The 13,352-nt window shown below is 42.4% G+C and overlaps 1 protein-coding gene across 5 annotated transcripts in view; it reads right to left on the bottom strand.

Annotated features, from left to right (window-relative positions):
• brsk2a (BR serine/threonine kinase 2a) overlaps positions 1-11,160 on the bottom strand; it is a 197,560-nt gene extending 186,400 nt beyond the window's left edge. For 3 of the 5 annotated variants that reach the window (XM_088079995.1, XM_088079996.1, XM_088079997.1), the window contains exon 1: positions 10,796-11,160. In XM_088079995.1, the coding sequence (XP_087936121.1) occupies positions 10,796-10,889 (94 nt within the window). In that variant the 5' untranslated portion in view covers positions 10,890-11,160. The remainder of the gene's footprint in view (positions 1-10,795) is intronic. The other 2 variants (XM_042496405.2, XM_088079998.1) reach the window with 2 other exon arrangements.
• Between the last annotated feature and the right edge of the window lie 2,192 nt (positions 11,161-13,352).

Below are 13,352 nucleotides of genomic sequence, written 5' to 3'. Positions count from 1 at the left end.
TACTGGCTCACATTATGCTCTCATTATACAAACCATAATACATCAAAACAGTACTGAGGTCAGCAGCTGACCAACCGAAATTATAACTTACTCAAGTAGAGCCACAGTCATGCCATCAGCATGTGAAATAGCACATGAAAATGTGTCTCGGTGTTGCTATGGCTACTGACTCTTCACATCAAAGCACAGAGGCCGCCTGTTTAAAAAAAAACGCATGTATGAGCAAGTCAGCTGCATCAATCCAGCTTTCTATAAACTGACTGTATGAAATACTTTGCAAAGTGCCCTCACTGACAGGTAAACTCTTGTGAGGTTAAACAGAGGACAGGATTGAAGGGTAGAGGGAAAAGCTTCCTAGATGTCCTAAAGGCACAGGGACGTGCGTGTGTTTGTGTGTGTGTGTGTGCGCGCGTGTGTTTGTGTGTGTTTGTCCTCAGGCTCCGTACTGCGAGCAGTTCTTCTTGCTGTGGGTGCATTTCCTCCACTGATGACGTCAGAGCTCTGCTGCAGTCAGAGGGAGAGCTGGGATTCCTGTAGAGTCTAAAAAGCATCCACTCCGCTGCTGCACAGCACATTCCTGTGCCTGTATGCATGCCTCTGTTTTATGCTTCGTGTGTGTGTTGTTGTGTGTGCTGGATTTGAATGATAATAGAGGCACTGACCCTGAGAGATGCTTTACTGCTGTGACTCTTTTTCTCACTCAGAATCTGTCTCCTTTTGTGAGCCTGCACCCCCTCGCCTCTGTTACTCTCATGTTCATCTGCGTCCCTTGAGTTACAGCTCTCAGACACCGTTATGTATCTGCAGAGAGCCCCGTAAAACAGAAGCATGCAGCGCACACTAAAACACTAGCACTCAGACAAGTACACACACACACACACACACACACACACACACACACACACACACACACACACACACACACACACACACACACAGAGAGAGAAAAACACAGCAGCAGCAGTAGCCACCTCAGAAATAAGCAGCTTTTAGTGACGAATAAAAAAAGTCAACCATCTGGGATAAAGAGATGAAACCTCTCTGTGCTTCATCACTCTTTCCCTTAATCACGCCATCAACTGTTCCATTAGTCAGGAAAGGGTACAAAAAAAAGACAGCAAGACATTAAAAAGAGAGCAAAAAAGCAAGTATAAAAAAAGAGATCTAATGTGCTTTTGACACCTGGAAAAGCCCATTTTTCGCAGTAAGGCCAAAAGGTCATCTCACTGATGGATTATTCCCTCTGCACAAAGGCCTTCATTTCAGCCTCTGACCTAACACCAGTATAGAACTGGATTTACTGACTCAGAGTTTTAGCCCATTGAAGGGAAAAAGCGAACGTATTATTCATTACAAAGTAAATATGAGCTTTAGATTGAGGGGCCTGTTTTTTAAAACCTACTAATAGCAGATTGATGTAGGGTTCCTGGTCAGGTCACATGAGAGCACATAAAACTTGCAGTAAAGTGGAAATAGTTTCTAATGCATAATACATTATGAACACAGTCCCTGATCTTTAGATGTTTATAGAGCTGGTATACTGCAGCCTCCCATTAAAAGAGGTTACTTCACAATAAAGAGAGAAAAGCTGAATGTTTGTTGGTGAAGCCTCAGCCAATAGAAATAGGGCAAAATCCAAATGGGAGAGCGTGCCGGCCGTATTAAAAGATTTATGCTGAAATACTTTCACAAACCAGTACAGCACTACAAGGCCAGAGATTTGGAGGAAAGTAGCACAAGCTGAACCTACAATTCAGGCCAGATGGGGGAAAAAACACAAAGACTCAAACTGGACTCACTGCTCCAAGTATGGCATCTCCCTGTGATCTGATTGCATCCTAATACATAGTCATGACAGAGGATTTGACCTGGCAGCAGATTCAGAGCGCTGACCTATTCTCTGATGAGGAAAAGCAAACAAAAGAAACAGTTTGTCTTGGCTAGACCACTGATGCAGGAACACCTGTGATCCAGGTGTTTTTTTCTGGCAGCAAAACAACCCAATGTCCTCAGAGTAGCAAACTGAACCTGCCCTCCTTCCTCTCTGTGCATAACAGACTCCTTGATGTTCCCAGCTGAGATAAAATAAGTCAACCTGGCTAACATAGTGCTAATTCTCTTTAGTCTGGCCAAGTGTCAGAAGTCGCTGCCACAGAGACAAGTGAGCCAGTGCAGGTTGTTGGTTTGTGACCAGTCATGCTCATCTAACCTAATCTCATTGAGGGCTGCCTGCTTCACTTCACATGCCAAGCCACATCTCAGGTGTTTGAGGCATGGGCAACATTGTGCTTCATAGCCTAAAGAGCTGACAACAGAGCGAGTGGCAGTGAAGAACTCTGAATGCATCACAATTACCCTGGCCCTGCCATCTGGGATGCGCTGCACACAGTAAATGAGAGCACATTTTCATTCATGTACTTTTTCTTGGAAAACAGTCCAGAGGGAGTTGCCAGCAGGTCTGCTGAAGCAAAAGGCGCTGTTTCATGTAATTTAAAAGTCATTCATTCACTGTATTCGCTCTGGAAATTCAGTAATACTTCAGTAAGTAAAACTTGCAAACTATTATTTTCTTTAATGGCAAGGCATCCCTGGTGAAACAGCCAACTTGGCTAAATATGCAAATATATGCAAGTTCTATACTTTGATACTACTAAAGTTGTCTTTTTTATATACATTACTTACTACAATATTTTATCCATCTATATGAATAAATGATACATTTAAAAAAAAAACAGAAAAAGAAGATTAACAAATACAGCCATTAAAGGCTGAAACGTGAAAATTCATGAAATGCAATCCACTGTCAAAAAAGTCGAAAGAAGCAGTGTTTAAAATGTAGATTGCAGATTTCAGGTTTTAACAAGCAGCCAATTTATCCATAGATAAATCCCCTCTAAAAACAGTGATTAAAGCATTTTCAAGTTACAAATCCGTGTTTGTCCGATGCTGTTTGACCAGTCGGAGAGGGACTGCTAGCCCAGCAGTTGCTAATGTGTGCTCACCTCTTTTCTCTTATAACTGATTTAGACATTTAGGAGGTTTTTACTGTGAGTAAAGTATCCACAGAAGCCACAGAGGCCTCTTCCTCTCAAAAACAAACAGACCCAGTGATTTAAAGCGGTAGAAACACTGAATAATGCATTTTCATATTAAAAATCAGTGTTTCTCCAACACTCTCATCGCAAAGGGGCCACAATAACACAGCCGATGCAAAAACATGAATGGCCATATCTAGGGCCAGTGTTTGGTTTGTCCGTTCTGGGCTACTGTAGGAACATGGTGGTGCAACATGGTGGACTCCATAGATGTGGACCCGCTCCCTATGTAGACATAAACAGGTCATTCTATTTCAACGAAAACAGGATTCTTATTTTCAGATGATTTCACACGAAAGAAAACATATGTATTATAATATATTCCATTTCTGTCAAAATATTCCCCTAAATCATACACACTGGACCTTTAAATATACCAAAAGGCACAATTCACAGGAAATGTTAGCCAACAGGTTAAATACAAAAAAAATGAATAAGACATAATACTTTTTTGGTAAACCCTTAGAATCATGTCGAATTTTGTAAGGACAGAATGAAAGAGGGGAAAAAAATCTCTGATCGTCATATTGTAAACGTGTGTTTATATGTGTATCTTCTAAGGCAAGTCTATTACGAATGCGGGCCGTGTGAATTGTATGAGTGTGCTGCAGCAGTTAGAAAACTGTACCAAAGTCAAGGTCACCGGCCCACCCATCTATTTGTTAATGGATAAGGTACAGCAGGGCAGACAGCAATGGGGGGATGAGCACAGAGCTCCCCCCCTGATCTGAGGACAGCCTGCCAAGGCTAGCTGAGCTGACAGCAACTAAAGCCGAGGCTCCCCACATGTGCTAATCTCCCAGATTTAAATGGGAACACAGCACAGAGCACAGAGCAGGGCAAGCCTGTCTGATCCATGACCGTATGTCTGAGCACACGGCATGCACGCACATACACATGCAGCACACATGTGCAAAACAAAGTAATTTATATTTCGGCAGCCAAATTTAGAGATGAGGCAGATACAAAGAAATAAGTCAGATAAAGACAAACTTGCATGGCGACAGAGGTTGTCAACTTCAGACTGCAGCCACTTAAAGAGCGAGAGAGGTAGAGAAATGAGAGTGAGACAGATTATGTAGAGTCAGTAAGACAAGAGAGAGAGAGAGAGCATTCCCTTTCTGTCTTCACTAGGGCAGACTGGGAACCAGCAAGAGGCAGGGAAACCATGACAACCAGACAACCAACCTTGGCAACCAACCTAGCGTTCTCACAGTCAGAGCCAGACAGGCGGCTCAGCAAGGGTTAATCTGAGCTGGGTGAGAGAGGAGAGAGAGAAACAGGCTGATTAAGCCTGTGCACACAGACGTTTAATATACTGTATGTCTAAAATGCCCCATGTTGACAAAGACCAAACTGTGACTGGCAAAAGTGAACACTGACTCGGACAGGTACAGAGATGACGGAAAGTATATCACCACACATATCTTGTTCAAGCAACGACGTGAAGTCATATATAAATGTAACAATTTGGAGCCCCGGTGAAAAGAGAAATGGTGTTTCTGCTTTTCTGCTGCGCTGGAAAACTAGCACAATGAAATTCTAAATAGCATGAGGCGATAACACATTACACGAAACACGGCAGCAATCGAGAGAAAGAGACGGACGGAGTGAGGGGAAAAAATTGTATTTGTATGAGCATGGATGTGTGTGTCTTGGTATAAATACGAGAAAATGAACCCTAGAACCATGCCATCCTAACCTGATTCTCCACGCTATATAACACGGCAGAGCAACACTGACAGCTAGGTTGAAACCCAAATAGGATGCGATGGGGTCTGTCCATAAAACACACACAGAGACACACACACTCATTCATGATCGGCCACAGGGAGTGTTCCCAGCAATTTCTCACTTATTCATTGACCTCCCATCTAAAGATTGAGCCCTTTTCTCCTCTGGAGGTCAGCAATAGAGAGATGAAAATCCAGGAGGAGGGGAGAATAATGAAGAGAATGATCAATACTTTGCCTTAATTAATAACCTCCGCTGCAGTCAAGACGTTCAAGACCGCTTCTCTCAGTCCAAGGTTTTTTTTTTCTTTTCTTCTTCTACTCCTCCTCTTCCTTTGCCTTGCCCCCTTCTCTCTCTGTCCCCTCCTCCAAGTTCTCCACCTCTTTCCTCATCATTAATCTCTGAAAATCGTTGGCTACATACATTCCTCCCAATCGATGCAATTCCACCGAGGTCTTGTCTGATTTACCACATGGCTGAGTCCCTGTATGAATCTTGACTGGCCAGGGAAGAGGGACAGAGTAAGAGAGAGAGATGGAGTGAGGCAGATGAGAGGAGAAGAGCACTAAATGACAGCGACCATCATCATTATATAACCTCAGCCAAAGTCGCAGACAGTGAAAAGACTTGGAGCTAAGTCCTGGTTCAATTTACTTATAGCATAGTTTCTTTGCCATGCCAAGAAATGTCTGATGCAATAGCACCTCTACACACTCGCATACACATTAGAGCAGTGATACTCAACTTGAGGCCTGTGGGCCAAATCTGGCCCTTGATAGTGTGCAAGGTGGCTACCCAACCATGTTCTAATTCAGAATGAAAAATAAACTGATTCACTCTGGGAATTGTTTTTGTGCTTTTAGTGTACATAGGGTGCCAGGGTGGATAAAACAGCATCACAGTAGAGCTTGTTCACCTAAAAAAGTGCCAGTGCAGGATCCCCGTTACCAACCCACAGAGGTCCTAGCTAAGTCCCTAATGTCCTAAAATCCTTGAAACATTCTAAAATTCTAGAAACATCCCAAAACCATAGGAACATCCTAAAGACTGAGAAATGTCCTAAAATTTCTAGCAACATCCTAAAATCTTAGAAATGTCCCAAAATCAAAGAAATGTCCTCAAACCGTAGAATTATTCTAAAATACTGGAAATCTCCTAAAATCCTAGAAATGTGCTAAAATCCTTGAAATGTCTTAAAATCGCAGAAATGTCATAAAATCAGAGAAATGTCCTAAAATCCTAGAAATGCCTTAAATCCAATAAATGACCTTAAATCCTAGAAACGTCTTGCAAAAGTGACCCCCAAGCAAAGCAAGCTGACTATCTGTGCATTAGACAGTATTCATAAAATCTCACAAATAGCAAACATATGCATCTGCTGAGCCACAGATACCCTCGCACACAGACTCTCACCATTTAGGATACATTTCGGGGCTCAGGGAGCAGGGCTTTGGCTTCAGCCAGACAGTCTAACAGCTGAGACCATGCTGGCTTGGCTTCCAGCTCTTACAGCTCTGATCCAGCCTGCTAACACAGGGTGCTACCCAGCTGGGAGCGACACGGCACAGCCAGTGGGTCAGGGCTTCTCTGACTTGAATCCCTGAACAGCCCCACTGTAACATGGGTCTATCATCGCAGCCTTTCATTTATTTCCCTCACTCGCCAATTTTAGGTTAAAGCTGCCAACTTTTTTTCTGGGTAATCTTTGTGAACATGGGGGAGATAGCCACCTGCGTTTGAGCTTGACACAGGTATCAGGATTATTTTAATGGCACAGAGGCTACAGGTCACTGAGAGTTAGAGCACCTGCACTGCTCAAAGGCAACGTATGCACACAAATGCCTTTAGCTTCTGCGGATTTGCCAAGTGGTTTTTCATTGACAGCATCGACTGAGCATCCCCTCCTCACTTGTCATCATCAGGAATATCATGTGCTGTGAAACAGTATGGATCTCTTCCACCAGACAGGAAATCTTTGGAAGTGCCCATTGATCTGAGTCGACCATACCCTGCTCACCAACTATCAATCAACGTCGAATTACCTGTTTCACGTTACCGTGCAGTGTACCAGACTTCCAGAAGAGGTCTGTTTAATGTGTGCATGTGTAAATAAATGAAGAAAAAAAAGACAAATGAGAGCTTTTCCATCATTCTCTCATACAAAAAACAACCAAAACGCTGCAACAGTGAAACCCACGGTGATAGTTACAAACTGGCAAGCCCTTTGCTGACATGGAGACAACAAAAACAGCTGGATGCTCGCTTAAATGCCGTGTAAGCCCGGTGAACCCAGAACAAGAACTCTCCACTAGATAGACAGAAACAGAGAGCGCCGAACAGAAAATGAGAGCGCAAGATACAACATCACAGGCAGCTTTTTGTCAGATGAACAGTCAATATAAAAGCCCCTGAAGCGCAGATGATTTCACTCTCTAAATGTCAATCAAAGAATCAAGGAGCCTACACATCAACCTCCAACTCTTAGCCTGTCAATATCCAAGTCTTGGAAAAAAAAACAGGGACTTACACTGGATTAACAGGCAGTGTTTTTCCAAACAATAGGCTTCTATTCCGCTAATCAACAGCCTTCAGGAACACAGTAAAGGCAAAGCACGGCACTGTTTTCCGACGCATTAGTGGAACAGAGCGGTGATTCAGCCTGTCTTAAGTCATTGCACTGGCAAAAACACAAATCCACAATCTTCAGCTTTGTCAAACAAAGCTTTAAGATTCTGAAATGCATGAAGGCTGTTACTCCAAACCCAACTGCAACAGAGACACTCAAAAGGAGATCTAAATTTTAACAAATGTTACCCCAGTTGCCAAGCTGCCGTCGCATCGTGACATCGGTTAGAGGCTCGTGAGGCAAATAAAGTGCATTATACAACCTGACAGACAACACATGGGGCTAATTCAATGTTGTAGAGAAAAAGGAGTCAATTTGGTAATTTCACAGTTATGAGGAAATTGCTCAGCTGTTGACGCACACAGATACCTCATCCAGAACAGGACCAATACAAACCATCACACAGACACTACGCTATGGCCAGGTTCCACCATTCAAGCGCGATAACTGTGTTTGGCTTGAAATTGGCCTCCATGTTTCTGTGGTTTTACTTCCAATCAGTAGCCAGCCATGCAGACATTCCATATCTACAGAGCCTATCAGGCCCCAATGTACACCTGACAAAGAGGGAATCATACACATGACAAGTCTGAGCAAATGCTCTCTCAGTGGATTCTGATTAGAGGAAAAAAGTGTTGCAAAAATGATGCATCCTACTGTGCATTTATATTGTAGCAAGACTTTGAATTTCTACAGTAGCATGGAGGTGCTAAGTTGCTAAGTGAGAGTTCCACGCTACCTCTGGGCCACGTGAGTGCGTGAGTGAGAGCCGAGGAGACTTTAGCTGTGTAGAGGATTAGATCAGGAAGCCAAACCAGAAGCACTGCGGTGGCCATGTGTGTGTGGTGTGTGTATATGTGTGTGTGTGTGTGTGTATGTGTGTATGTGTGTGTGTCAGGACAAGGCCTAATCACTTAATGAACACGGAACAGCACCACTCCTCTGAGCAGGACAGCCAGATCTACCAGAGGCCTTCCGCTTTCTACACTCTAATAATACCAGCCAACCACAGCCCGGGAAAGCTCACGGGGGATTTAGCCCACTGGACGGTCCCAGCTGCCACTCATGATCGAGCTCGGCCCATTGGGTGCTCACAGGTGCCAGGCCAGCCCTTTCCGTGGGGCCTGGGAAAGAGATCTGACAGATTAACGAATGGTTAATGGGCGAATGGGATATTATGCACTGTCATTAATCTGAATAGGGTTGGCATGGACGAGCTACACAGACGCCAGTACCCAAATGATTTTTCTGACACAGAACACACACATAATGCCGGGCCCCGTTACTGCTGCCCATTTGAAACATGGAAATGTAATTGAAAAACCAGGCCCAAAGCGCTCAAAATGAATACATATCATTTAATTAGAAATTTCTCTCTAAGTGAAACATGGTTGAAATTCACCAAATTTCAAGGCCAAATAGTTTGACTTGTGAGCAGCGGTGTGGCACTGGTTTAACACAGCCACCTCATTTTCTGGCCAACAAACCTTTGTAATATATAGAGAGTACACCAACCACATCTACCTTGACAACCCATCTACCTTATTGTACATCTACCTCATAAACTACCACTACATCACTGCTTGTGAGGGCCAAGCTGCTCAACTGCTGATCCACACTGACCTGCAGCTTACTATACTTCCATGTGTCTGACATCTGAGGTTAGCAAGAAAAACACATCAAAATCGGCCTCAACGCTCACATAAATACATCCTGAGCTGGATGATCTCAGAGACACCGTATCATTAAACGTCTGTACCCAGCACACCGTAGTGCCAGCTCTATACCACCATAAACAGCCATTAGACACTCCTGAGAGTGATCTGAAAGAGAGCCGAGCCAGACTGTGAGCGAGAGACCCTCCTGTAAACACAAATGATTAAATACGAGGAGCAAGAGAAAGGGTGTTTTAATACTGCATTTGTTATGAAAGAATCAGCTGAAACACAGCCTGCAACATCAATGTCCACTGTTAGATCACACCGCAGAAAACAGCAGTTATCTCGCTTTGCAATTACACCGACTATTGATGCAACATGTGTAGGGGATTTGTGTCTAAAATGTTCTGAACTGTCCAAGAGAGGCATCAGTTATGAATACACACACACACCATGGAAAGGGCAAAGAACTCCATTAATGAACACTAGGGGACTCACCAGGTGAATGAAGTGACAGAAGATGTATTTCAAGAAAGCATACTGTCCGAGAAAACACACAAACATTTCCACGCACATACACACACGGCTGCTCAGCATGACCAGCTGGACTGGGTAGGGGAAGCAACGCCTATTGTAGCCGTTTTAGACAACAGATGGGAAGAAAATCTCAGAGAGGACAGGAGAGGAAAAACTCTCTGACTTTCTCTCTCTCTTTAAGGGTGGTGGAGTGTACGGAGCATGCTGCATCACTCCTGCCATCTCTGCCTACACAGGGCTGTGCCTGCCTCTCTCTTTCACATGGCTCCACCACTGGCTGCATGTAGTTGACCGCAGAGGCTTCTCACTGCACAGTCACCCATGCAAGGACCACTGTGTGGTAAATGCACACAAACATAGCCACACCAGTATCCAAACATCACCAAAAATGGCATTAAATGTTAATGGAGGTACCATTTGTGTACATGTGCTATGCAACTTTGACAAACTGCAGTGTCATTGCTGTCTATGTTGAGATAAAGCATGTGCTCCTTATTAAGGAAGCCCACTTGCATCCCTTTGGATGTATGGATATAGATCCATGTAGCTTTTTCCAGCTTTAATCTGTCAAGGTGGGACCCTCTATATCTGAGGAAACCCACGTATTGCAGTCAGAGCCTATAGGAGGAACGCCTGTCTCCCTGCCTCCCTGCCTGCGGACTAAGAATAGATCAATGTATCAGGCAAATCGGGATTAACGGCCGGCGTTGTGCTCCAATCACTGGACACACACACAAACAAGGGGACACACACACAAAAAAGTTCATTTTCATAGCCCATCACACTGTCATCGTTTTCGGCATTGGACGTTGCCCACGCTGCTCTGCTCCTGGATACACACACACCCAGTCCAACGCCAACGCACAACCAGCAAAACCAATGTAAAGCAACATCACCTAAATCCCCCCTCCTCGTCCCGCTGTGTGGACAATGATTATGTCAGCTCGCCGAAGAAATAACAACCCCCTCATCCAAAAAAAAAAAAAAAAACACCCCACAAGGCTTGGCAGGTGTTAGTAACTAAGCGGTTAGTTATTTATCACCTGCAGACACCCAGCCGGCCAAATTTCAACTCGCCGCGGAGCGCTCCGAAAATAAATAGTGCAATTAAAAGGCGATGCAGTGAGCAAGCTGTCCCAACTAACCTGTCTGTCCTTTCCCGAGCGTCTTCTCCAAACGGTAAGGTCCCACGTAATTGGCGTGTTGGGCACCGCTGTTGTCTTTACCGGACGATGACATGTCGAAATCTGCGTGGAAATGAGACACTTTACAATAAAGCTGCAGACAATTAAACACTCCTCTGCTGGAGGTCCAAGCCGCTGTTGTCTTTCCGTTTACTCCACAGCCTCTCCTCTTCCTCGCGCGCTCTCTCTGTGCCGCTTTCTGTGTCTTTTTTCCTCTACCTCACTCGCTGTTTGAGGAGGTGAGGTTCTCTCTTTCTCTCCTCTTTTCTCTTAACGCTGCAGACGAGCCGCAAGTGCCTCGACTATCATCGTCGGAGGAGGCTGCGCTGCCGCTGTGCGTCTGTGGGAGGTGCTGCGGAGCCGTCCGGTGGATGATTGGCAGTAGATTTAGCCAATCAGAGAGCCGAATGCGCTCTCTACTACCGCCCTGTTTCTTGTTGCTGGAGCATTTTTGCTTTTTTTTCCAGAAAGTTGCAATTTATCTGGAGGGTTTAAACATATAAACTTAATGCACCCTCTATCCTCTGTCATACCCTATACCCATTTTGGGACTTCAGGTTTTATTTATTATCTAAAATTTTGGCTGTGGTAATGCATATGGCATAAATCTTGGCCAGGCATTTTGTGCAATATAAAATTTTTACTTCGAGCCCCTTTTTTTCCCATTTAAAAACGGTGTCTATGTACACAATATTATTAAATTGAATAAATAACGGGTATCAAAAAAAAAAAAACAACTGGAAAATAAAATCACTGTATAGTATTTTTAAAGCAGTTGAAGGACAGGTCCCATTTTGGAACCTAGATGTTTCTGAGTAGAATTTTAAAGGGGTCACAGAGGGTTAATATAAGTAGGCTATTTTAGAGCAAATGAGGTATGCAACAACACATTTAAGGGCATAAATTGTATGGGGAAAAAAATAAGGTTTTAAAAATATATATATAAATTCTTTTTGTTAAGTTTTTCATCTGTTTAAGTTCAATTAGTGTTATGTTGACACCTTTTGTCACGGATCCAGCAATGGATGAAGAATCTGAAAGACACACTTGCATAAAAGCACAGATTTCTCACCAGAAAATAACTTTGTTGGGACTCTCAAGTCACTTATTAGAATATTACTTGAGTAAAAGCCTTAAAGTATCTGATATTTACTGTACCTTAGTATTAAAAGTTATTTTATAATTCTATATGTACTTAAGTATTGAAAGTTAAAGTACAAGTAAATGCTGTTATAATAAAGTATTATTATTTCATTACATTACACCACTGTAAAGATCCCCTCCAGACATGCTGTAAAACATAAAAATACTTGAATTTGGCTTTCAGTTACCTATAGTTTAAAATCCTTATAATTGGATCAACTCCTTCTCCTCATTAGACATTTTAGAATCTATGAATATGCAAATATTATTGATTCAGGTGTTACTACTGGAAACAAGATTTCTCCTACTTCAAGGCAAGGCACATTTATTTGTATACTACGTTTCATATATCATGGCAACTCAATGTGCTCTACAGGGTAATAAAAAAGAGCAAAGATTCGAGATTTACATTTTTAAGTGCTGAAATGCATGCAAGCAATATAAGAGACACACAATTGACGGAAACTTCACTGAAAAGTCCATCCTAAGTCTACATGCACAGGAGGTTTTAAGATTCAAGTTCAAGTTTATTGTTTTTTTTATGTCTCTAACTTTCCTTTCTTTGTGAAATAATATGAAAACAGCCTCCTGGTATTAAATTTTGCACATACATCATTCTGCATACTGAATATCCAAGTGAGGTAAAACAACAAACAGAATAGATTTTTCTCTGCCGTGATTTGTCTTGTTTTGCCAGGCTGCAGGCTAAATGCCCCATATTGAGCAATCATGGGGAAGGCAAAGAGCAATTTGGCAAAAAATGTTGAAGAAATGAATAGATTTGTTTTAAAATTATATTTTAAAAAAAGAAAGAAAAAATTAAAACGATATAAAAATTGAATATAATGCAAAAAGCTGGAGAAAATGTCGAGAAAACTGTATTATAATTATCATGATTATATAACAAAAATTATGTTACAGAATTTAAATATTTATTCTAAGTACTTTTTTCAGGTTATTTCTTTGTTTCTCTTTGATTTTTCTTTTTGGGGGGTATTTTAGGTAATTTACTTGTATTTTTTAAAAATGAATTTCTTGCTATTTTGGGGGGTGACTTCTCCAATTCAGTTTTTCATTGACATCTTCCTATGTTTTGGAAAAAAATTAAGGAAATATCCTCAGGTTTCAAGGGGTTAAACACAATTTTATTTATGACTACACACTATGAAGCGCATAATAAAACAAAATAATCCAACCAATAAGGCAAGATTTGGATGCAGGGTCCATGTCCTAAAGAGTTGAAAATTCCCTAAAAAAATTTCAGTAAAGGTAATTACCAAAAGCAATTGACATTTAGTGGACATGGAGCTTTTGGGTCCACTGGGGGTCTGGAGTGTTGCCTGCATTGGCCAGTTTGTAATCCAGCCTTGAGGAC

Source organism: Plectropomus leopardus, chromosome 7, assembly GCF_026936395.1.
Source record: "Plectropomus leopardus strain MGB_pleo_1.0 chromosome 7, ASM2693639v1, whole genome shotgun sequence".
In the NCBI taxonomy this organism is placed as follows: Eukaryota; Metazoa; Chordata; class Actinopteri; order Perciformes; family Serranidae; genus Plectropomus; species Plectropomus leopardus.
The sequence above is the reverse complement of the archived record's forward strand: the minus strand, read 5'-3'. Positions and strand labels throughout refer to the sequence as shown.